Source organism: Dermacentor andersoni, chromosome 1, assembly GCF_023375885.2.
Source record: "Dermacentor andersoni chromosome 1, qqDerAnde1_hic_scaffold, whole genome shotgun sequence".
NCBI lineage: Eukaryota > Metazoa > Arthropoda > Arachnida > Ixodida > Ixodidae > Dermacentor > Dermacentor andersoni.
In genome coordinates, this window is record NC_092814.1 from 24,960,006 (window position 1) to 24,987,012 (window position 27,007).

A 27,007-nucleotide genomic window follows, 5' to 3' on the forward strand; every position below is an offset into this window, starting at 1 on the left:
TTCAATCTCAGCCCGAGCGCAATTGATGATGGCATTGTGGCGTGAGAGAAAATCCCATCCTAGAATAACGGCGTGGGAGCACGATGAAAGAACTATGAATTCAATCGTGTACAAAACGTCCTGTATGATCACACGGGCAGTACAAGCAGTGGTAGGGCGAATGGGTTGAGCACTCGCCGCTCGGAGCGACAATCCAGACAGAGACGTCGTCACTTTACGAAGCGAACGGCAAAACCTGGCATCCATAACTGAAATAGTGGCACCGGTATCGACTAAGGCGACTGTAGCGACATCTTCGATAAACACATCAATGACATTGGCAGGTAAAGGAGGAGGACTTCGGCATGTCGACACTTGCGCAGTTCTTGCCTCAGGAACTGCGTCGTCTAGTTTCCCTCTTCGTTAGAGACGGGTCGTCGACGCATAGGGGAAAGCGATCGACGACGTGGGGAGGGTGACCGGAGGCGTTCGAAGCGAGGACGGCGATCAGTCAGGGAGCGAGCTGGTGATGGGCCGAAGGGTGCATAAGGCGCATTTGCATCAGGCGGCACTTAGGGCGCTCGGCGATCGTCGTCGAACGCCTGCGATCGGCGGCGGCAGAACCTTGCGACATGACCGGGACACCTACATGCGAAGCATAAGGGCGATTGTCCGGCGTACGCCACGGGTTAGCGACGGCAGTGGTGGTCCAGGGGACGGGAGGGGGAGGGTGGTGCACAGGCTGCTGGAAGCGACGCACAGGCACACTGCGAGGGGCCATTGCAGCAACCGTAGCATAAGTGACTGGTGTAGTCACGACATCCTGCTGGTGAACAGCCGGCAGCGCTTCCGCGACCTCTTCATGGATCACGTTACGGATGTGAGACGGCAAAGTGCTGGCAGACTCCTGAGTGACGGACACCAGAGATAGCTGTCGTGCGACTTCTTCGCGGACGAAATCCTTGATTTGCGTTATCAGGGAGGCTTGTTCTGGGCCGGTGTAAGGCTGCAGAGTGATGCCGCATTTGGTGTGGGATGTCGCCTTGTCAGAGCTCACTGCTTACGCAATTCATCATAGCTCTGGCACAAGCTGATGACGTCGCCAACAGTGCGCGGGTCCTTGGCCAGAAGCATTTGGAATGCGTCATCGTCGATTCCCTTCATGACGTGCTTGATCTTTTCCGCTTCCGTCATAGCAGCGTTCACGCGCCTGCACAAATCGAGAACGTCTTCTATATAGCTGGTGAATGTCTCACCCGTGTCCTGTGCGCGTGTACGCAAACGCTGCTCGGCTCGGAGTTTCCTGACGGCGGGTCGGTCAAATACTTCTGTAATGGACGTCTTGAGTGCCGACCACGTTCGGATATCCCTCTCATGATTTCTGAACCAGAGACTGGCCACGCCCGCGAGGTAGAATGAGACGTAAGCCAGCTTGTCCAAGTCATTCCATTTGTTGTGAACGCTCACCCGTTCGTAGGACGACAGCCACTCTTCAACGTCGTTGTCGTCGGTTCCGCTGAAGATGGGAGGCTCTCGCTGGCGAACGGTGCCAGCGCAAGGGACGGGTGGCGATGGAAGAGTCTGCTGGTCGGCGTCCGGCATGGCGGAGGGTAGCGTCCGAGAACGGAGTTCCAGGATGGTAGAGCGGAAGATTACCCAGCACGGCTCCACCACTTATAAAGGAGGTTTATTCGGGTTCGCAGCGACCGCCGGTTCTACGATGCACCGAGCACAGTCCCCGAGCTCGAGCTTCTGCTGCGCGCTTGATGCTGCCGATGCTGCTGACTGCGCGCACGTTCGTCATCTTCCTTACAATATATTCTTAATATTGTGGGTATATGGTTCCGAGGATCTGCCAGCGTCACGGCGAGCTGTTAATTGAGGAAATAATGAAGCAAAAGGAAAAGTTAAACGCAACTGGCGTTTTCTCCGGCCGCAACACGTTCCACGAGCGTGCACACCAGCTGACTATGAACCGAATCCCTTTCCTGGTCCCTGGATCAGTCTAAACCAAGAAGGTTGAATTAATGAAGCAACAGCGATGCGCGTGATTGTTGAACAGATGGTGACAACTGAACTCATCATGAGTTAATTGCACAGGCACCGAATCAATGAGAAAACTGGCCTTCACACCCCAGGAGATGCCGATAACTACTGCCATCCAAAAGGAGTGAAAAAAATTGATCACCATTCCACTCTGTGAAAATGTAATCGCACCGAGAGCTGATGACAGTAAAAGCTCTCAAATTGAAAGCAAAGTGCTTCACCTCCGCCACGGATCGGCCCGAAGGTAGGGCAATGCCGGGCCTACTGGCGGCAAAGGTGAAGGAAGCGTTAAGCATTCCCTATACGTGGGCTGATCCCGAAGATAGTGCAAGACCGGGCCAACCCCCAGCGGAGGTGAAGCAGGCGTTAAGCACTCCTTATATGTGGGCCTATCCCGATGGTGTGCAATGCTGGGCCGGCCTACTGCGCAGCAGAAACAGGCGTTAAGCACTCCCTATACGTGGGTGGATCCCAACGGTAGTGCACTGCCGGGCCAACCCGCAGCGGAAGTGAAGCAGGCGTTAAGCACTCCCCATACATGGGTCCATACCGAAGGTAGTGCAATGCCGGGCCGACCTGCGGTGGAGGTGAAGCAGGCTTTAAGCACTCCCCATACGTGGGCCCATCCCGAAGATTTTGAAAGGTTGGTTCAGGTACCCGAGCCCACAGAGGTGTGCGCCATTGAGCTTGGACCCTTTTTGCACATCACCAGGATCGGCCCACATGATGATTTTTGCTGTTGACGGACGCCGAAAAAACTACGGAATGTTAGGCATGTACAGCTTTTGCTGTAAAAGGCAGCAAAATGTTGACCGCCGTATAGATTGATTTGTCAGCGCTTTAGGAACGTGTGTGAGGAGTAGTGGCGTGGGCGGTGGGGGGTATGCCGTTTAATTTTTTTGGGGGGGGGGGTGCGCCTGGGCCACCCCCCCCCCAGAAAAAGTGAAAAAATATGCTGGATTTTATCGTATAGCAAACAAAACAGCTCAGTTAAAAAAGAATTGCATAAACGCGTAAGCTACACATGACCAAAATTGCATGGCAGTACGATGCAAAACTTAGTGCCCGAAACATAGCAGGCACTATGCACACGATCCAACTTTGCATGTTACTCGGGCACTGGCGCTAGATGGCGACACACTGTGTCCTCGCACCCAATACCATAGGTAAATATGCATTCATTAATATTGGAGATTTAATCCTCAAATGAAGTGACAAACCATCTTCTAATTATATTAAATACAGGACTGACAAAAATTAACATTGCCATTTTGGGTCTTAAAGACTGGTTGAAAAGTAGTGTTAACCTTTTAGCCCAAGTATGTGCATCTGGCCACTGATGCACACCCATGGCTGTGCCTGAGTAAACTCATGTTGCAATCTTCACATGCTACCTGCCTTTCAGGAGATAATTTGTGAGCATGAAACATCCATAGACTGGTTGTACCATCTACTAAAAAACTGGTGAAACTAAAATTTTTTCTATATTTTGTTGTTGTATGACACATGGCGTGACAAAGCTTAATGACTGTGTTGCTCACGTCTTTCATTTTCCAACAAGGTGGACAGGCGCAAAAAGCCTGCGCATTTTTTCAGTGATGCAGAAAGTCGAGAGCTTTTATGAACTCTGAGCTGTGTCTGCTATATAGCATAGATAATGCGGCTGTTTGGGGTGCCATGATGAGTCCGCTGGCCAAGTCCAACCACGTTTGGCATGTTGTAGGCGCCAGAATCGTAAATAGTTGCGTCTGTGTGAACATCCAAAATGAAATTTTTATCTGCCCGGCACAGTGACGTAGGCGGAGCATTGTGGGCACACCCTGCTCTGCTGTAGCCTTCGTAATGCAAGTCATTAGAGAAGGAGCAGAAGCACCGCGAACAGGATGTTTGATTGCCAATAACTCCACTTCTGCTGAACGGATTGAAGTACCTTTTGTAGCAATGTATTTCTTAAATCGTTTAACTTCAAATGCATCTCTTGACTTTGATAAAAAGTGGTTCAGGGCCTCTTTACATGACACTGACGGTGACGAAAAGACCACGTTGCCTCAGGAACACTCATTATCCTTATTAATATAAATAATTAGTGCAAGTATTGGTTCTTGTTTGAATTTCCAGATTAAAAAACTTTGTAAAATGTTCAGCAACACATGTCAATAAATAGCATTTGAATTTAAAGCTTATTAATGTGTTACTTAGACACACTTTGGGAAAACCTCTGGCACAATCCGGGCGGAAGTGCCTGAAACGTCTGGCACCCAAACGGTTAAAAAATACGAACAAGAAGAGAAGCTTCTAAAGCATTATCATTGACATACAGATGCTTGCTATAAGCACCATTTGGCACTGGACACGCATTAAGATGGTAATTCATCCCTGCCCCCCCCAATCACTTGAGCATGTTTTTGTCAATGCCAGTACAGTATAGAAGACTGCTCACATAGAGTCGGCCTCTCTGTGGAATATTAGAGTTTCATGTGACAGTGCTTTGTGAGTGGCAACTTTGTTTCCTAAGAGCATATTTGGCAACAAGACTATAGTCTGGTACATCAAGTGTAGAAGGGATGAAGTAACCAAAAAAAGGCCTTCATTGTGCAGGCAACAGAAACTAAAGGAAAAGGTGTGACAGGTTGACATTGAATGTGTGCACTTGTTTTCAGAGTCACTGAAGGCCATCTGCGAGTCATTCAAGGTGGCACTGAGCGTCAAGTCACTGAGTGTGCCATTGTTCGAGGGTAAACTGGAGCGGCGCCGCAGCAAGCTGCCCTTTGTCCAGGGCGAGCGACCAGGCAGCCTGGGCTTGGCCCCTCTGGGTGCCATGACACGCAACATGTCTGAGGGTCAGCTGATGGCCTTTGTGAGTGTCGGCTCACGTGCCCTCAGCAATGTGACCTCACAGTTCGCCCGGCTGAACCCCATGCGCAGTGTGCGTGGCCTGGCCAAACGCCCTGCTGCTGCACTGGGGGCACTCACCGAGGGCTCCTTCCAGGTGGGCCCACTCTTTTCCTGAATAAGTGCTGCACTTGACCATTTGACTTCTGTGGGATGCTGTAGTGAGAGGACGAGGAAAGGCAGACTTGGATAAACAGCGCAGCCTGCCCATCCATTTTTTAACTGAGCATGAAATTACTACACCTATAAACCCATCCCTGCATGTAATGTTGCTGTTGCCACACATTACAAGAAGAAAATGTTGGTGTCCACACATAAAGATATCACATGCACAGATTGATTCTGCACATTGCAGTGCTTTAGCATAATGCACACCAGGAAATATCTGCACCCTTTCATGCTTATCTTGTCCCCAAACAATAATCGTCATCTATCTTGCATACCTTTTCTTTCTTTGATGCTGTACACCTGGCCCTTTCAGATCACGAACGACATGTGTTTATCAGCATGACATAGCATTTTTGACAGGAATGTAGCAAGCACAGTGTTAAAGATAGAAAATTCACACAAAATCGATGACAGTTAATGTTTAAGGACAGGCTAAGTCACAAAGGGTGAAATTTTTTGGGAATGTGAGATCATGTGCATTACTGCTGCTACTGCTATCATGTGCATTGATGCAAGGGCACACAGCAAGGTGGCATCTTGCCAGTGCAGATGACAGCAACAAATCATGCATCGTAATCATTTATGTCCACTCTAGAATAAAGCTCTCTGTCAGCAAACTCTTGCAGATGACTTTCTTTAGAAAGTGGCATGCATCTTCAATCAGCCACCAGTAAGGCGTATGGGAATCTTAAGGGAAGGCGCTCAGCATCTGCTTCACTTGCAGTCACCTGTGTAGGACGTGCCTCGTCTAACTGGAGTCCAGCCTTTTTTCCACCATCTCAGATAATCATAGCACAACAGGCTGGGAAGAGAAGTCTGATCCCAAGTGGCCACAAATGCAGGCATCACGTCTTCATGCAGTCAGTGCACTGAGTGCATCCTTGCTCTAGCACCCACTGCCTGCCTGCTGGGTATACGCTGCAAAGCTCATGAGTCATGACCTGCTTTTGGTAAAGGCACAAAACAAACAGCCACGACACACTGCTGAGAAGGCAGTGGCACACCATCAGAACATGGAATTGGTTTTACACTACTACCTTGTTGCATTTCAGCTGTCTGTATGTGCAGAGGCATTCCAACAGCAAAAAATGTTTAAAGCGATTAGGCACATAAACAGTTTCTTGCGAAGCTCTTAGCCGTGTCTGTTATGCACTGGAATATGCACTATTATGTACTAGAATACCACAAATGTTATTTTTAACACATATCTGTGAATGTTCCTTTCAACATGTTTTGACAAGTTGCCGGGACCACCGACAGATTGCATGGAAACATTGCCTGCCACTCGCGCTTTCTTCCAAATTTATGCTTAAAAATATGCCTTGGAGCATTCTGGTAATAGCTGCGAGGTTCCTGTGAGTGTGTTTTTTATTTTTAAGAACATGCAAGACCAAACTGTTTCACAAAATGGTGTGCAACCCTGATTGATTGGAGAAGCCGTCTGATAATATTTCAAGCCTTTTGTGTGTTTCGCAGGTAGACAACTTTTCAGGCATTTTTCACAGAATGATGATTGCGTCAGCAAGTGTAGTGGAAGAGCTTGTGAAAAAAAAAAAAACATAAGCTGCTAACCCTACACATTTTTGTGCATAAGGCCAGCGTGCGCAGATGGCGTGAGAAATTTTGTAGGCTTCAAAGTGCTGTGCGAGCTCGGGCTGGCTCACTATTCCACGTGCCAGGAGCTACGTCACCCATAGAGACCAATCAGAGCATGTGGTTTTCCAACATTTCGATGGCGAGAGGGCTTGTCGCAGCAGTCCACAGTGGCTACGGTGCTAGCTATGCAGCATATGGCCTCCAAAAACAAAACTTGCCCTCAAAGTTTCCATAATGCCCTTGGCACCGCAGGTGTTGTTGGCTTTCCTAAAGCCTATTGCCCCTCTGTTGACTGACCCTATCCTATTCCAGTTTCATCAAACTACCTAATCCTCCAACATTCTCAACTGTGCTTTCCTTCCCTTTGAACCAATTATGTTATTCGAAAGGACCTGCTCTATGCATTACATGACCTGCCAAACTCCACTTCTTTCTCTGTGATTCATACGGCAATCTTTCTATCCCTTCATGTTATGTTGAACATTTTCTATTCCATTGCTCATTGTGCAATCCTTAGCTCTCAAGCTTGTTACCTTTTCAGCCCAAGATCAGTAGTGCTAGAACGCATTGGTTTCTTTTCAAAGATATCGGTAAGCTACCGTGTGTTACTTAGGCACTATACCATATTTTGATGAATATGACACGAATTGATGTGTGCATGTGTGTAGCACCCTGTTTTACATTTGGAAGTGCATCTTTGTTGCAGCTGCCAAGTGTATTTTTTTCAAATTGCAGCAAGCTCAACCACCCAACAGTTGAATTCTGCAGGAAGGCCGAGTTATCAATGTGCAAAATTATTTTTATTTATTTACTTACTTACTAGTTTCTTTGTTTTGTTTTACCCTCAGGTTCTGCACCTTACAGAGGGGTGGGGCACATTACAACAACTGGTTGATACAACAATAAACATGAAACAATAAATACATTAGTACAAAAATGTAGAGCTGAAACAAAACAATTGTTTCATGCCAGAAAAACATGCCAGAAGAACAAATTAGGTGCCAATTAAAGAACGCACTCAAATGAGGTTATGCATGCTATTCAAAAACTCTTAATGTGATTTGTCCATGATAGCAGTAGCTGCTTCTGGAAGCTGATTCCATTCAGAGGTAGTTCTAAATAAAAAAAATATGAGCAGAGTCAACTCCAGTTGACACCTAGCATCTACATGTTACTACTTAGGTGTTGTGCTTTTTTTGTTTGCTTGCTTGTTTGTTTTTGTTGTTGTTGACGTGATACCCAGTGACCCATGCTGGCATCGGAAAGCTTCATTGAAAAGCTGCACATACCGAGTGGCACATACCCAGAGGCTCCATGGGAACATACTTGGCGGTGCACATACCCAAGTTGGCATCTAAGAAATTCTCGAATAACAGCACATACCCAGTAGTGGCACATACCCACAGGAATGGCCCAAAATTTTATACTGCCCAATCTTTGAGATTGGCCCATGAAAACGGCGAGATAATCGTTACAGAAAACTGGGTTGAACATGGCAAGACCTTTTTGCCGATGATTACTTCTAGACAATATTAAAAGAAGAGGTTTAACATCATGATCAGCAGCAGCCTACTTTATGTCCACTGCAGGATGTAGGCCTCTCCCTGAGATCTCCAATTGCCCCTGTCCTGTGCCAACCAGTTCCAACTATACTCTATTCCATACATAGCAGTCAACGCTGTGGAGGCTAGAGAGCCTTCTTTCAGTGGCTTCGTCCGCACTTGGATATAGTTCAATGTTTTTTTATCCCAATTGTGCGTAACTGTTTCTTAATGTAGGCTCAGTATTGAATGAAACAAGTTTTAATCCTTAGAAACAAATAGACTGTAGTGTATGTCTGCTAAGGCATTGTTTTAGATCATTTTTATTCTTGTTGTTCATTTCGTTTTTTTTTTTTTTATCTGCAACCTGTCGCGAGAAGCCTCTCGCGCATGCTTGCGCGAGCGAACGCTGTTGGCGCATAGTGAAGCGTGGACGGAATGATAACTTTTCGTCACCGAACTTCTTGCGTAGCTTCCACAGTGTTGACTGCAATGTATGGAACGGAGTATAGTGCCCGCAAATTTCCTAATTTCATCAGCCCACCTAAGTCTTCTGTCGTCCTCGACTGCGCTTCCCTTCTCTTGGCACCTGTTCTGTAACCCTAATGGTCCACGGTTATCTAACCTACGCATTACATGACTTGCTCAGCTCCATTTTTTTTCTCTTAACGTCAATTAAAATATCGGCTATTCCCGTTTGCTCCCTTATCCAAACCACTCTTCTTTCTGTCTCTTAACTCTTCCCTACCATGAGGAAAATGGGTGTTTTTTATAGGTTACGCCAATTTTTTTTTTTCTGGTGGAAGTGCTGCACTGAATATTTTCTGTAATACATAAACAAAAAAGTAAAATGAATGCAACTTTCAGGCATAAAATATTTATTAACGAGATATATGTCATAAGAAGAAAAGATGTAAATTGCCAAAATCAAGATTGTGGGATAAAATTGAACAAGACGCACTTGTATCTACTAAGAAAAATATGCAACGAAAATTGTGAGATATACAAAATGTATTGCCATCTAATATGCACTATCTCCAAAAAAATCAAAATTTTTCGTTCAACAGGTATTCCACTACAAAAATTTAACTGCAAGCACTACAGTTGGGCTTGCCGCGCTGCGGTCGCTGATGTTCCAGGCTGGTTTACGTCGCTGTTGCTCTCAGAGTCAAAGTCAGACGAAATGGCAGCATCCTGAGACTCGCTGCTGCTCTACCCATCGATAAAATCAGCTGCAGACGCAGCGGAATCACGACATCTGCGATCTTTCGAAGTGCACTTGGCGTTCCCAGAGGCCACCATTTATGCTTTCTACTTTGACGATCGCGAAACATCGAAGCGTGTTCAAAAATTGCCGCATGGTGTGAAAAAGATCGGACTGCTTAAAAAAGAGAAATATAGTTCTCCTTCAGATCCAATGGCGCAGTGTGTCCGTGAGTGGCGCTTAAGGTCTCGAAAGCTGCATTTAAAACCATTGATAGTGGGCGGCCATTATTGTTTTGTATTTTGACGATCGCAAAACTTCAAAGCATGTTCAAAAATAGCCACTTGGTGGGAAAAACGTGAACTGCTTAGAAATCAAAAATATAGTTCTCCTCCTTCACGTCCGATAGTGCAGTGTGATCAACGTGCAAAGTCTCGAAAGCGGAGTTTCAAACCATCGTTAGCGAGCTAAGTATGCCCAATGGGTGCGGTATGAAAAGAGTTAACGTTATGCCTAACATTCTTCGTTCCATCACTCTTTGCACGGTCCTTAACTTGTTCTCAAGCTTCTTTGTCAGTCTCCAAGTTTCTGCCACATATGTCAGCACCAGTAAAATGCACTGATTGTACACTTTTCTTTTTAATGATAATGGTAAGCTTCCAGTCAGGAGCTGACAGTGTCCGCCGTTTGTGCTCTCACGCATTTTTATTCTCCTGTAAATTCCCTTCTCATGATCAGGGTTCCCTGCAAGTAATAAGATATTTACGTAAGCATCCTGTACTCCTTGCTTACGTAATGCCTCTGACTGTTGGTATCTCAACTGAACCAAATGCCTTTTTGTAATCTATGAAAGCCATATAGAGAGGCTTATTGTACTCTGCAGATTTCCTGATTACCTGATTGATGACATGGATGTCATTCATTGTAGAGTACCCCTTCCTGAAACTTGCCTGTTCCCTTGATTGACCAAACTCCAGTGTTGCCCTTATTCTATTGGAAATTATTTTGGTGAATATTTTATATCGTAGTGGGAGTAAGCTAATGGGCCTATAATATTTTACTTCTTTAAAGTCTCCCTTTTTGTGGATTAGTACTGTATAATGTTGGCATTCTTCCAGTTCTCCGAGACCCTTGAAGTCGATAGACAGTTCGTATAGAGGGCCACCAGTTTTGCAATCATTATGGCTACCCCATCTCTGATTAAATCGATTGTTATTCCATCTGCTCCTGCCGCTTTTCCCCATTTCATGTTGTGCAAGATCCTTCTAACCTCATTACTAGTTATAGAAGGAGTCTCTGTAACCTCTTCATTAATACTTCGAATGGAGGTATCGTGGCTGCTCTGGGTACTCTACAGGTCAGTATAGAATTCTTCCGCTGCTTTTACTATACCTTCGAGATTGCTGATGATATTAGCCAGCTTATGTTTCAGTAGATACATTTTGGTTTGTCCTATGCGAAGTTTCCTTCTCACTGATTTCATGCTGCATTCATTTTTTACTGGTTCCTCAGTATTTCTCACGTTATCATTTCGAATATCACTTATTTTCTCCTTGTTGATTAGTTTTGACAGTTCCCCAAATTCTATCGCATCTCTCGAGTCAGACACTTTCATTCTTTGTCGTTTCTTTATTAGGTCCATTGTTACTTGGGAGAGCTTGCCTTCTGGTTGCCTTGGTGCCTTACCTCCCACTTCAAGTGCTGCTTAGCCTAGTTAGGGTTCCATTCATTGCCTCTGTCATCTTCATCTCTCTGTTCTAAGGCTGCATATTTGTTTGCAAGTACCAGCCTGAATTGGTCATCTTTACTTTGTCTAGGTTGGCCTGTTTCTTCCTGACCAATTTTACTCTTTCTCTCTTCAAATTGAGGTGAATCCTAGACCTCACTAACTTATGATCACTGCACTTTACCTAACACTTTAACATCCTGCACTATGCTGGGATTGGCAGAAAGTATGAAATCCATTTCATTTCTTGTTTCACCATTAGGGCATGTCCAGGTCCACTTTCTGTTGCTATGCTTTCTGACGAAGATGTTCATTATTTGCAGCTTATTCCTTTCCGCGAATTCTACCAGCATCTCTCCTCTAGTGTTTCTAGAATCGACGCTGTAGTTGCCAATTGATAGTTAACAATTGATAGTAGTTGCCTGATAGTTTCTCAAAGAGTTCTGGTAAACTAGCCTCACTCGAGAGAGTTCAGGTGTTAAAGGTTGCCAGCGTCAGTTTCCATTGGTGGCTTCCTCACAAAGATTATTGTTATAATAAATTTTATGAAAAAGTTAGACTTTTTTATGCCAAATGGTAAGTTCTGAAAGGTTAAGCTGTGCAGTTATGATTGGATAAGATGAAGCATATGGCACAATTGCCATATGCTTCAAAGAATGATTTGAATAGTTAAGAACTGCCTCAGGAAAACACTAGGAAAAGGATGCTTCAGCTTCGAACAGCTCCACACTTTACTAACAGAGATCAAGGCAGTGATAAATTCTAGACCACTCACATACATTTCTGATGATGCTACTGAAGCGGAAGTACTAACTCCTTCGAACTTTTTGTCAGGTAGACATCTCACTGCCCTTCCACTAGCGCAAGTTAACGAGAACTCGGGAGGTCACACAGACACACTGCACGCCTGGAGATGTAGACAACAAAAACTAAACTACTTTTGGCAGCGCTGGTATAAAGAATACATCTTGACACTGAGAAGTGTGCACAGCAGGTCACAGAAGCTTGACTGCTGCTTAAAGAATGATGACCTTGTCATTATTAGAGATAACAAAGTACCCATTACGTTTTGGAAATCAGGTAAAGTTGTTAAAATCTTAAAGGGGAGCGATGGGTACGTCAGAGCATGCAAAGTCCAACTAGCAGACAACACACAGCTCACGAGACCGGTTCAACTTCTTTGTCCTCTGGAACTGTGCAAGTGACATTGTCGGCCCGGACGATGTTGGAAATCGTGCTCGCGTGGTGCATCGAAGAAGAGGAAGAGAGAGATGGACTCACGACCAGGAGAATGCTGAGGTTAGGCTTGTCACCTTGAGTGCGCCATGTTAGGACAGCTTAACACTCTGCGACAATAAACCTGGCAGAAGTCTCTTTTCCCACATAAGCCATTGATAAAAATTAGGAACAGTTAAGAAGAAAATATGAAACACCGAAGAGCATAGACTGGACAGGTGAGTCAACATTATATTAGCAAAAACAAGTTGACTGCAGTTAGAAAGGAGGGCTCGAATCCAGTCAAGCACATTAGGATCTAAATTTAATTGGCAGAGCTTAAAAAGGTAGTAAATGATAGGGAACCTTGTCGAATGCTTTAGAAAAATAAAAAAGAATACAATCTACAGGGTTGGGACTCCTATGCCAGTTTTGCCATTTTGATACAAACACAAATTCCTGCACACCAAACACAGAAAATTGACTGAAATCGTGCCACGCTGCGCCAGAACGGCTTTGGCATGTGTGCTCTGGCAGTGGCCGCAAACAGCGAGCGGATTCGTTCTCTGAAAAATAGTGCAGCCATTCACATAGCACACTGTGCGACGGCACCTCCCACAGTTTCTCATAATTTTCGCGTTTATAACACTGGGCTTTTTGGTGCTTTCGGCTAGTGGCCAGCGCATGTGCAGTTGCTCCTGGCTGTTGTCATCTCTGTCGGAGCAGCCAGGGTGGCTGTGTTTAGAGTGTACTAGAATACGGTTGAGTGGGCCGAGCGGCGCGGCGCTCTCTAGCTGAGGCACAAAACAACAAAGAGTAGGTCGAGGGCACTGCGAATGAACAAGGTATTGGGGAGGCGCGCGCTGCAGCGAGTTCAGCGAGCGGGCGTCTCTGTCCCTAAGGCGGGTATAATGCAAAACTATTCCCATCTGTTTTTGAGCCCATATGGGCAAGGCCTGAGCCATTTAGACTCATCACAAAGGGCTAATAGCAGGTTTGGAATAAAAACAAATTGGAATACTTATATGTTATACCAGCGCAGGATGTCGATTGGACTGTATAATTTGAGGACATTTTTCACTATCATCATGTGTCGGTGCGAGAATATATAGTTTGATCGTAGTGCCACCGATGTTTTCGGCTTTACAGGAAAGCATGCACCGTGCCGCCACGTGACCCACTCTTTCATAACCTAGTACGCTGTAGCTACAGAGCGCACTTCTCCACCCCACATTCTGATTGGCTTGCAGCAAGGCGAAACTATTTCTACTATCTAGAAATGGCTTTCAATGAACCACAGTATTTCATAATTCTGTCTCCTCCATATGGTCAGTTGGTGAGAAGCGCATTTTCAGGCACTTCACCTACAATGTCGAGACATTAAAGAAATATTTATAAAAGGTGTCTTGTGCTACTTTTCAATATTTCGGACTTGCTATTGCTTAATGCATGTTTTTGTGATTGCTACCACTCATAAAAAATCTACAGGCACTATTACCAAAATTGGCATTCACTAGGCAGTTTCAGTATCAGGGTAATCAGCTTCAAAATTCAGCTTAATATGTTGCAATAGAGTGCTCGCGTTGGTTTGTTCTGTGTTCTGTTTCAAAGTGCGTTGCCATATTCCATATTTCATTATTCTACCCAAATTCAGATTGACCTGCTTCAAACTGCTTCAAAGTTAAATTTTATCTGCTCTAAATTGCTCTAAAGTGAAATTTTGTCTGCTCCAGACTACTCCTAAATGCAAGCTCCAAAAAGACTTTGGGCAGTCCCACCCCTGAATCTAGTTTTATGAATCTAGAGTTGGGCAGTAGATGCAGGCAAATAGTAAAGACAAGAAGCTGCGTTTCACAAGAAAAGTTTTATTGGAAGCCATTATGAAGATGTAAAAAATTGGTCAGATTCAAGAAAGTTAAGAACATAAGTGAAAATAATGTGTTCAAAAATTTTACCTGGAACAGATGCGAGTAAACTTGGATGGACATTTGAGAGATTTTGTGTTACCCAAGATTTTGTGCACAGGGACAACTTTCTCTATCAGGCAGTCATCCGGGAATCTAGCATGTTGCAGAGACTGAAAAAGTGTGCTATAATGATGGAGAGTAGTGAACAGTGTTTTTCAAGAATTTGGTACAGATTGGCATGTGTGGGAGGATGAGCAGGCCCGTGAGGTTGATAAAGTGCAACGATGACAAATGAGGGCAGTGCAAGGCATTCAAACAGCCAGACATGCTACAGCGATGCAAGCTGTACAGTCTCAGCCAGCCTCCTGGTGCAGCTTTGTGCAGTGAGCACCCACGTGGTGCAGGGTATATGCACAAAGTAAAGCATGTTGTGGCAGTGTAACGGTAAAAGTGGAGAACATGTACTGGAAAGAGACAGATGGAGAGGAGTGATTGCGGACAATTTCCAGTTGTATTGTCACTGCTTAATTATCACACATAGGCAGGTTTATCAAAAACTTGTCTAAAAAAAAGCACTCGCCAACCTCCAGTGGAACAGCCCGGGTATGACCTCTGATTCTTAGTATCTGTGAGAGCTGCACTTCAGTGTGCCAGGAATTCTGGTAGCAACCTCTCACGATGTTGCAGCCACTAATGATGACAAGAAAGACATGGCATCATAGTCGATCACCATCAGGGAGCCATAGAAAAAAGCTTTGATGGTAGACGTGTAGTGTGATAGGCTGAGCATTGGTACAAGCGCCACTCCTGCTGATGTCGTACACATGAGAAAAAAGAGGGATGGAAACATTTGCCATTTAACCCATTAACTGCCGATGACGAGTTAACTTATTGTGAATTTTCTGCAATTTTTGCACATGTGTATAGTATGTGCAGTTTCTTGAAGTTTTGACAAATAAATAATACACAATGACTTTTGCTGCTTTTTTTCATCAAGACCAGTAAAAATGCTAAAGGCATTCTTGGTATCATATTTTTTAGAAAATACTGGCACAAAACATGAGCAAAACGAGAACAAGGTGAAAGCAGGAGCCAACGTTTCGACAAGTGGACTTGTCTTCTTCGTCTTGAATTTCCATCTCCCGCATTCCCCATGTTTTCCCTGGCACAAAACATGCGTCTAAAAAAAAGCAACATTTTTTTATTTGTCTTGGCAGTTAATGTTTTTGTTCATACCAAGTCTTCTTTTTTAAAATCTTGCAGGGATACATTTCTTGGAAGGTCCATTCTAAGCACTTCCCCTCATATCAGGATGAAAGAGACCAGTAAAAAGAAAGAAATTATGCAGATTTCATGCACTGTGATAGTTAGGTTATCTGGCTCTCTAGCATTGTTTTGGTTAAGCAAAGTTTTACTATATGTTGCAATATGTTAGTGTAATGTAGTGTAAGGTGAGCAACTTTATGACATGAGTGCATGTGCGATGGCAATGATGATGGCTTGACGACAACAGTATGATGATGACGGTGATAGCATGCGTACTGATTTATTGTACTCCGCCAATGTAGTGTTACAACCTGTACCTACTCTGGTAGACCAGTGGCTATGGCGTTGCGCTTCTGAGCTGTAGGCCGCACGTTCGGCCTCAATGGCTGCATTTCATTCGCGGTGAAATGGTAAAACGCTAGTGCATCTATATTTAGGTGCATGCCGGTGGTCAGAATTAATTTGGAGTCCTCCACTTAGGCACACCTCAATCACAACACGGTTCTGTCACGCAAAACCCTAGAATTTAATGTTTCGACCTGTTATGATCTCCATGAATCCTAAAGGTAGTGCATTAGGTTAGCGGAGCTAATCATGCAGGCTGTGCACCGTCTCAAATCGTTGTCACTAGAGAAGGATGCGAGATATTGGCATGCTCCTGTATTCATAAGCAAGTTGTTGCTATGCAACAGGATGCACATGCCAACCATCTCAACACATGAGGGAAGGAGAGTGGTAAGGATATTATTTGATAGTGCAATGCATGCATTGGGCTACTGCATTGGGGACCCTGGTTCAAATCCCATCATCAGACAATTTTTTTATGGGAGAGTCCCCTAACGATGTGCGACAGGTACCAACCTACAGCAAAGTGCCTGGTAAAAGGTGAGGAATGCTTCGCATTAAAAATATGTAGATCAAACATCAGCAATCAATGCTGCATATGCAAAGAGTGTAGTTTCACAAATAGGCTTGAATAAAACTGGGGCAAGCAGCTCTAGCAGTGGACAAAGGAATCCACATATTCTCCCCCACATGAGGCTGTCTAGTAATGTAGTAAATGTGAGGGCAGCAGCTTACCTAGCATACCATGATTTTTGTTGCATTCAAATGACTTTGGATTGCTTAATTTTGAGTTTCTCTTGTATAGAAATCTTTCTTGCGTGTACTTTGTAAAGTTATTCCATTTGCTTTGAGTTCAAGCACCCATCCATGCTTTAGTCATGATGGGAAAGAAGTAAAAGAAAAATGGCTACTTACATTCAAGAAAATGTGATATCCTGTTACAGTATGTCAGGAATTTACTGTATTTCTGGCTACACTGTTGCAGAAACTGATGCAAATGCTACACTGTTTCCCTCTTGATTTCAACACATCCTTGTGCCCCCACAAAAGAAAGAATTTGTAATGCTGCTTATGTTTTCTGACTTGACTGCTTTAAAATCTGAACTGCAACCTTGCATACACCCTTCTTGATGCCTGTGTCCATGTACCTTGCAACACTCATACAGGCTGCCACATGTAGAAAGGCCAGCATTTCCAGTAAATGGTTCTGTCTACACTCATGTTACTGCTGTGTATTTAACCCTTTCGCTGTCACGGACGTACCGGTACGTCATCGCGCTTCCCCCCCACAGTGTCACTGACGTACCGGTACGTTCTCTATCGTGCGTTCAAAATTTCGCGCCTGAGCGCAAAGCTGGCGCTCCTGGATTGGCCACGCCATCTGTTGACTCTTTCTACAAGTTCGTATATTCGCCCCGACCTGTGTTAATCCATGTATTGAAGAGTACGGTGCGACTGCCACTCCCCACTTTCTCTTTGCTGAGTGGCGCGGTGGCTCCGCGTTCGCTGGATCATGCGTCGCGCGCGTGTGGTTATGAGTTCAAGGGTTGTTCTGCAATCTCCGCTGGTTTGAAGGTTTTCATTTTTCTTCTGTTGGTGTGCCTGCTACCGCGCGTCAAGTTCAGGCGCGCGTGCCGTTGCCTCTCCAAAAACGGTGACTCGATTGCTGCTTTCGCTCTCTCGCTGCACCCTCGCTTCCGACTTGCAGCAGTAAACGTAAAGCCCTCCGAACTTTGTTTTAGCCTTTTTCCATCTCCCTCTGTCTTCTTGATCACGCAACGTCCCATTTCTCTCCCTTGTGCGGGCGACTGAAAGCGCATCCTCCCTGCGCGCGGTTACTTTCGGATGGCTTGGCGCGCGGGACCTTCGTCTGCTCATTGGAGCGGTGGCTCAATTCCGATTCAGAATACGAGCCGAGCTCGGATTCGGACTCGGACAGAGTCGCATGCGAGGAAGAGGGTTCCGCATCGTCAGATTCGGATGTTGAACGGATTTTATAGTCAGGCTGATGATGATGTTTTCTAACAACAGCGGCAGAACACTGAAATGTGCATATTGCATTGACTAATTGTTATTTGTATACCAATCATAATCAAAAATAAATTGCTATGTTCATTCCCTGTTATGCTCGGTCCCTGAAACCAAGCCGACACTGGGGGTGCGTCACGGCCCGACAGCGAAAGGGTTAATAAAGAACAGAAAGTGCGGTTAGAAAAATTTTGAAAGTCAGCTGCCCTGGAAAGTTGAGTTCTAAAAAAACCTTAGTGATTTCTACTTAAAGTGTAGTTCTCAAAACCCAGGTATAAAGCTCACTTGTACATAAGGGGCAATATTATGAAGACTGCTTTCACTGCTTGCATTTGCTACATGTGTCATATAACTCATTGTAACAATTTATATCATACTTTTACAGTGTAAAATATGACATAAAATCCATACATTGAAGGTGTCGCACATATGATCCTACTTACCACCAAGTTTCTGTGATCAGCGGCTGCAGCATACCATTAGTACTTGTGACCAAAACATCGTATGTTTTGGCATAACAGCATAATAGTATGATTTGGCATAACCTTACATCCACAAGGTTTAGTTGTAATATGTAAAGTAGTTATTCTGTATAAAGCATCACAGATAAAAGGGCACTGCGAAATGTGTGGCGTGAAACTTCTATGACCACGGCTGCTTGTGTAGCCTCGATCCCCTGCATTGCCTGCCAAGTATAAAACAAAGTATAGCTTTATTATCCTCACTTTCTAAATCACCTTTTCCTCCTCCACAAGCACTTATCTGGGAATATGGTAGTGCCATAGTATAACTGTCCCGCACTTGTTATCAACAAGACTGAAAAAAACACTTACTCGTTGGTCCATCCACTGCCTTAACTTCAGTGTCATGCAGTTTTTCTTCTGGTAGATGGCATCCGTTTATGAAGTGAATGTAAATGTGCCGCTGGAAGCATCTATCCTATGCAGCCAGCTTTGCTAAATATGCAAGTGTTCATGGTTTCTTTCCTTCTATGTTTAAAATATTTTTGACGCACAAATGCTGACTAATGACTGCTTATTTTAAAGGTAACGTGTGGAGATGCATTTATGACAATTACTGCTTCATGATTTTTCATATTATTTGTGTTGACTTTGCAGATTCTCCTGATTTGTCATGAATAGAGGCTGAATTTTTTTGTTTACCTAGCCATGCTCTTCTCACTGTCTAGCATGAATAAAGTGATATATAAGTTGAGCGCTGCTTTGATAATGTTTTAAATGCCTATTACCGAAAATGTGGTGTTCTGCATACATTTTTGCTTTTGGCTTGTTAGGCAAGTGACGGTAACATTGAGCGTTCTTAGCATCAAGCTTATTCAGATGCTTTGAATGGAAATATATATCCCTTTGAGGCACAAATTAATTCTGTTGATTGAAAGCATACTGTCATTAAGAGCATACTGCTCTTAATAATATACAAAATGTAGATCCATGCAAAAACTCACAACAGTAACTTCAGATATAATAACATCACTATTTTATGTCTAGCAAGCTTGAAGAGCACTGATCCAGCTACTTGAAAATTATGCCTCTTGTAACATATTGTGAAAAACATTGAAAGTGCAGCTGCTGCACACAAGGACATGCTCCCACCATGCAAAAATACCCAACCCGCTCACTTTACCCGCTCACTTTACTAAAACATTTTGTACTTGTTATTCAAACTTGTAGCACAGTCTCAATCAAAAGTGTTTCAAGATTTATGCGACACATATTTATCATTACATTTACCAATGCTTTTGTTGTTGGTGCATAGGTTGTGTACACAGCACTTGAAAAGGAGATACACATTGAAAATAAATTTTCTTAAATGAATAGTCGCTGTCAAGGAACGCAGCCCCTAGAGGAGTACTAACAGAAAAGTTCATCCCTGCTTTTGCTTACTTGGGTAGCTGCCGACTTCATAGTGGTGATGATTCCTCTCTGCCTTGAATGCACAACAAACCATTATGTCTTCATTTAATGCGACAGATCCGCAACACACACCAAATATAGCACAGCTGTGGACTGTTGGCCAGAGGCTCTCAACATGTCACGAAAATAGGGGGTTGTAGTCTTGTGATACCACTGACTCGCAAGTGGTGCAGAGTTTGCCACCACACCTCTTGCCAAAAGATGAGATAATGGGGGGGGCGAGAAGGTGAAAAAGGCACGGTGAATTCTGAGAGAAGTGACAGCAGATGACCAAACTTACCTTACGTCAGGTGGAAATAAGTGGAGAGTGAACAAGGAAAGAATGGCCAATGCGGTGTGTGCCTAAAGCCCCGCATGCCCAGCTTTTGGCAATGGTGCCATTGTGTGGCATGCAACATGTTGCCGATGCACCAGGCTGACTGATATGTGCATCAGTAGTTTGTGATACTGCATAAACATTTCTTGCAGTTTTCGTGATGTAACAAGACACTCTTCTCAGCACAACCTACGCTACAAAGCTGCACTGGTTTTGGCATGAATTCTGAACTTCTTCCTACTGTTATTGTGCATATTTATTGATGCAGTTTAATAAACTGGCTGAAGTAAGCTAAAATCTGCTTTCGAACTTCGATAATAATTATCCACTTTTGTAAGAAGCAGACTGTCATCTGCTCACGCTCGGCCGCGCCCGCCCACATAGGAATAAACTTTGGCCACCCTGCTTATTGTTGTTGTAGCCGTTGGGTCTCGCTAATTTAGACTAGTTTTGAAAATTTAACTAGCCTCGAACCATGCGAAACTTAAGGTCAGACCACATGCATGCTTGCCAATGCATGCTCAGTCCTGGCTGCTCATGGTTAGACACCTTGGTTAATATCCATTGGTCAAGCTGGTGCAGGACAAAGAAAGTCCATGCCAGTCCGCGCCAGGTAGCATGGTCAGACTGGAGCATATGAACGCGAGCAGGCACTCAAGCCCTGTCATACACAAAGCAACCACTGCGCATATGCACTGCAGTTGCATGTAGCTATGGTCAGCTACATGGCATAGATACCACAGCCGTCACAGGGTACCCCTCTAGTCCACTGACTGAGCGCACAGCTGCTCTTTGAGGACAACCGCATTTGGCGTGTCATAGGCACCAAAATCGTAAGCAGTGGCGGCTACGTGAACATTCAAAATCAAATTTGAACTGCGTGCCACGGTGACATTCAGTAGGCAGAGTGTTGTGGGAATGCCCCACTCTGCCTTAGCCTTCATAGTGCAAGTCATTGAAGAAGGAGTGGAAGCACCGCATAGGGGACGTTTTATTGCCAATAACTCCGCTTCTGCTGAACGCATTTAAGGACTTTTTGCAGCAAAGTATTTCTGAAATAGTCTATTTTAACTTCAAATACATTTTTGACTTCAATAAAAAGTGGTTCAGGACCCCTTTAAAAGATATTAATGACTTGTTGCACATTAGATGAATTCTGGATACCATACGGAGTCTACAACTATCACATAAAGCATATAAAGCAAGGTACAAAATTTTTCTTTCTATATTTCCTGGGGCCGTGCAACATTTCTTTAAGGCCACCATTTTTGTTTTGGACCTTTTCTCGGCATATAACTAACAGCAAAAGTAATTATGATAATTAACGTGCAGAAACCTGAGTAATTGGTCGCAGAAACTTCAAGTTGAGGGTAACTTCCATGTTGCTTGCATTTTGCATTTTCCCTGCTCTAATTGCCACATTTCACTCTTCCAGGATGTGTTAGTGCGGTGCCCAATAGCCGCAGGGCATCAGTGCTACGTAGAGGAAGTCTGCACCCCATGGTTGCTAAGCCTGATCAGCTTGTTGATGGCATCACAATGGCCTCCGTGATTGAGTGGCATGTAGTCTGATCTCGGAAGCCATGGCATCATTTCTGTTATTACAACTACTTCTGCAAGGCAGCTGTTAGCGTGCCATATGCTGGGCACATATTTATGTGCTGTTCCCATAGTTACACCACCTTGCTCGTGGCTGTATGATAATTATAATAGCCGTAAAACGTAATGCCATAGTTTTTTCACAGTACTCTCAATATTGTACAAACGTAAGTCGCACATTACATATTTAACCACTGATCATTGTGCCATACATTGATGTTACATCCGTCGCACAAAGTGCATGAAATCGCTGCATTGTGACGATGCCATGAGTGCCGCCCAAGAAACTTTCTTGGGAGCATTGCAGGGTGCTTTTAACCCTTTATTGACAGCACATATAGATACGCGAAAGAAAAATTTAAGTGTTTCTTTTCTATCTAAGTGTGCAAAATGCATTGAGAATAAGCATAATCAACGTAAAGAAAATTTTTTTTTGGCAGATTTTATGCAAGGGGGGAACCCCAGGCACAAAACTAAGGCTTGACTGAAAGCCACGTAAGGCTTCATTTGGAATTTGTGCAGAGCACTCTCATTGTTATGTGAACCATAGGTGTACATTTCATTTGCTTCATAATGAATGTGACACCACTGCAGCCAGATATTTCAAAAGAAAGTGAGTAGCGGGCCAGACTTCTTGTATCCTTAACAGGAACTGTGGTATTGCCATTTTCTGCACTTTGCAAATGTGTTTTCTCTGCCCTCTACTTAAAGGTGGACAGCTCGTCAGACTCGGAGGAAGACTCGGCACGCTGGCTGCGGCAACCACTGCCAGCAACCGAGCGTACACTGAGCTCGGACTACTCAAGTGACTCAGATGCACCAGAGCCAGGCCATGATGCCCTACTAGAGAGCTGTGGCATTCTCGCTACAAGCCCTGGCTTGGCCAACTGCGAGCAAAGGCCACCTGCCCACCAAGTTGTGGACATTGACGATTTTGTACTAGATGCCATGCGTCGTGCATCGCTACGCCAGCCCAAGACCCAGTCGGCTGCTCTGGCACCACAGATACAGGTGCTTTTATGGGCATAAATCTGAATGCAGCCACATAGCTACAAGGAGAAAATTGTGTTGAGTGCTGTAAAATGTTGCAAAATTGATTAAAATGGTACAGTACCAAACAGAGCTGGTGGTAAATTAGAAGAGTGCACTTGAGTGTTTTCTCATTTAGTAAGTTCTGGCTAAAAACATGATTTTTTGGAAAGAATAAATCTGAGCAAGACTTCAGTGATATGAAATTCTGTAAGCACTGCAGTGGCATTCAAGGACACTATTTTTCAGCTTACAAGTAGCTCGAGTACCTACATCTGCAGAACAGCAACCTGATGCAGTGCCAGTGCTGCACTGTCGTCAAGTTGCGCATTCAGCTGTCGCCAGACTCACGAGTGCTGCCACAATTGCATGGCATGACTAAATTTCAGGTGTTCCTATTTTGGTCATGCCGAAGGACGCCCACCAGGTTGCTCGTACAGCCACACCTTCAATACAATTATGATTACCAACCAATAGGATCTTGAATGTATGCCACGCGATGAAAAAAAGCGATTCAAGAGGTGGAGAAGAGTTAAAGTTCTTGGAATAGCACCGAAAGCCGTTTCACATGCTTTGTTCTAGTAGCTGTGGGAAATGTCTCAACAAGCTGTTGCCAATGCCAGAAGCACTTTATATCCGTAGAGTTCTTCACTAAATAGAGAAAAGAGCAACCAAATTTGACCCAGCTACAATTACATAACCTGTACATACCATCAGCAACGACTAAAATGTGAAAATTTAGGGCAGATAAGGTTTAGTTACCGGTTGCATAGCATTGTGACTAAAGGCCTGAAGCATTACATTCGATAATTTTGATAATTTATGAAATACACATATTTATGTAAAGATTTCACTAGGGTACTGAAGGTAGACTCCATTTATTGCTACATTCCTCCAGCTAACCTCGTTGTCATCTTCTCTCTCATTACCCTGCTGGCAAAATGGATCGCCACTATTTACTTTAACAAAGGTCAAAATATGGTAACTTGTAGGTCTTTGCACGGCTTAAAAAGTCCAAGATGTGCCATTTGTGTTGGCTGCAAGCAGCAGTGGGTGCTGCATCTGCAGAATTGCAGGCATGTGAAAGGCACTCCTCAAAACTCTCAATGCGACACATGTGATTACCAATTTCTTTGGCTCCATTTGTAGCACGTAAAAAAGCCATAAGTGCAGTACAACAGCAGTACGTTCTCCTATTCAAGGCCAACTGCAATAAAATTTTGAACTGTGTAAAAAGCCTAAAGTTGCAGGAAAACTTGGGAGAGTTGGTGGAAGTTCATATTTGACAACCAGCAGTGCTAAAAAGACGTGGACACCCGTTTTATTCTGTGTCATGACTTTAATTGCACTTGGCAGGTTTCTGCTGCATTTTGTTGCCAGGTTGGCAGTATATATGTTCGTATCATTTTCGGATAATCTTGCGCTTGTGTTGTGATCCTCTTTTCTTCGTCATCTTTTTAGTACTACTGCTTGTCAGATATGTAAAAAGCCTAGTTATAGATTTTGTAGATATAAAGTTGCTTCCACGCAAAATTTGCTTGAAGTACAAGTGGATGTCTTGGAAAAAATATACCTATTGATAATAATAATTCTTAAAAAATGCCACTACTGTAAACCAGCAAGGTTCCTTACCATGAACTCCGAGATTAGGTGGCACTCGTCACATGCTCAAAATCTCAGAGGCCATGGTCTAGGATTTGAGTAATATCTGCTAACCACCAAGTGCACGTCTACTTTCCAAGAAATATCTGAGAAAAGAAACCCAGCCACTGAAAGGGTTAGAGACTTAAGAAAATGGCAATTAACAGCTCCGAAGCTTTGCAAAGGTTGCTTCTACAGTTCTACTTATCACCAATTTAGCCAAAGTGAAATTTCGTCGCAGTTGGCCTTTAAGCAAAGGATGCTCATGCAACACTTGGGCTGTTCCAGGTGAGCGGAGAGTCTCCTGCAGAAGCACCTCTCGGAGGCCGCCTACGTCAGCTGTCCAAATCCTCGGAGGAATTGGAAAGCCGACCTGCCAGCACTTCACCGGGAAATCTGTCCAGACTGTTTGTGCTAGAGGAAGGCCCTCATGAGCCAGCAAAAATGAAAATGTCCCACAGTGAGAGTGCCATTCAAGATTTTTCGCTTCCTGGTCCGAGTCCAGTGTCCTCGCCTATTGTCATCAAAAAAGATCTGGTACTGTCACCCTTGTCGCGCATCGCCAAGGGTGTACAGACCTTAGGCTTAAACCTACGGCCAGCAGCTATTGTAGGACGTCGTGCACCACTGCCTGTGGAGAGCGAAGCTCTGCAGCAGCGTAAACGGGCCTGCCGCTCACAAATAATTGAACTCTGATGCTACACAACAGGCCTGGTACCCTCCATGGGCAGTGTGCACAACTAGGGTGCAAGTACCAGTTCACAGCTTGCACAGCTTCTGAAACAAAGAGAGCAAGAACTGTCCCTAAAAAATGCAGCTAGTACTACTACATGCACCTAACGACGTCTGCACACTTGGAAGCAATGCCTCTTTTTGCTCTGCGGGCTTAGCAACAGGGATGTCCCCATGGCAAAAGTCAACCTCATTGATTCGTTACGATATCTAAAAGTGTTGTCAATACCAAAATATGCAGTAGTGGCTATCCTGAGCCTTTTCCTTAGCTCTGTCCAAAGCTCAAATCTGTGCCCACCCTAGTCTGTCCCCAACCTGCATATCCCTACTTACAACTATTTCCCTGCCTGAGTGATAGCTGCAATCACCTTGGGCAGCTGTAAGCATGTTGCACAAACAGTGGAATGAATCCAGCCATCAGTACAGCATGCTTGACAGCTCTCACTGGGTACTTGCTGAGTTTTTGTACATAATTTGTTGCAGTGAGTTTGTATCATGTACTCAGATTTATACCATGCATGTTTTCACCACAGGAGAATGCGAGTTCATGTATCGTACATTTGGTGTGCCCTGCGCCTGCAGTTCCCTTTCCCCTCAGTTAGTGCACAAGTTTTTAGTTGCCAGCCATTGTTGGGAGGCATTTATGAGTGCATTTATCACTGAACACATTCCATGAGTTTCCTGTCTTAAGCTACAGTAATTTTGGACCAAGCAATCAGCAACAGCTTCGGCTGCTAGTGAAAACAAATACTCAGCCACAGAGGCATCACCTCTGTCACATAATCATGTTCTCATATTGCTTGTTGTAGGCTTCTTTTGCCTTTTCAAGCAGCGTGGCAATGCCTCGAACATTTGTTGGTTAAGCAAAGTTATGAGTGCATGCTTGCTGGTTATGCTTCACAACCAGAGAACATGCAGGCCTGACATTTTTGCATCTGTGGACTGCCTGTAGATAGTTCAGTCCTGGACCACTCCAGAGGAACACTGTTGAAATTTGACATCAAAATTTGGCTGTTTGTGGCATATTCCCATTTTAAAAGCTTTTCCAGCCACCGAAGTGGGCTGTAATTAAAATCGATGTGATGTAAGGCACCTTTGAGCTTATAATTGTTCGGAGCATTCGAAGCACGAAAAAGTCAATGCCATTTCACTACAGAGGCTAGCAGTACCTCGTAACCAAACAGTGTATTAATGTACAAGTGAAGCTCTAGTAAAGTGCAGGCAAAAGAAAAGTATATCTTGTTATAGTTATGCCAGTTATACAGCAGATGAGTCGCTTTCTGTGTGTACAGTGTCACATGTCTAGCAAAAAGGAAGTAGCAATGTGTACTTTAGAAGACATTTTAGTGTGAAGAAAGGCTTTCACGGTAGTGAAATTATACCAGTAGGTCCAATCCCAGCACACTGCAGCTGTGCACAACTGGTTTAACTTCATTTACATACGATCTGTGCTGCTTGGGATATCAGTGCTTAAATTCCCGGTTTGGTACAGATCTCCAATTAAGTGATGTGAACTATAATGAAAAAATTTTCCGCAGCTGCAATGCTTGTGCAAATTGTTTAGTTTCTATGGTTACATTAATTCTGTACAGGCCACGCAAATGATGTATTTGCTATTGAGTGCTCCTAGGCATATCCTGTTTGTAAGACCATAATGCTCAGCACAATCTTTTTTGGCATACCAGTTGATTTAAAGCCAAAGCAACATTTGAACACCATGTGCTCAGTGTCTTGGCACTGCAGTAGCCCAAACGCTTGGCCCATGTACTACCATATTGGTTCAGCCTCGAAATAAAATTGTGTGGCCTATGAAAGTGTGACTCGTGGTGTGTCATGTCAAGGG

The 27,007-nt window shown here is 44.2% G+C and overlaps 1 protein-coding gene across 3 annotated transcripts in view; it reads left to right on the top strand.

The window, feature by feature from the left end:
• sp3 (phosphatidylinositide phosphatase spermathreecae) overlaps window positions 1–26,978 on the top strand; it is a 270,294-nt gene extending 243,316 nt beyond the window's left edge. For all 3 annotated transcript variants that reach the window (XM_050192990.3, XM_055061254.1, XM_055061255.1), the window contains 3 exons: window positions 4,686–5,014; window positions 22,474–22,773; window positions 24,721–26,978. In XM_050192990.3, coding sequence (XP_050048947.1) covers window positions 4,686–5,014; window positions 22,474–22,773; window positions 24,721–25,128 — 1,037 coding nt within the window. In that variant the 3' untranslated portion in view covers window positions 25,129–26,978. The remainder of the gene's footprint in view (window positions 1–4,685; window positions 5,015–22,473; window positions 22,774–24,720) is intronic.
• Window positions 26,979–27,007: the final 29 nt, after the last annotated feature.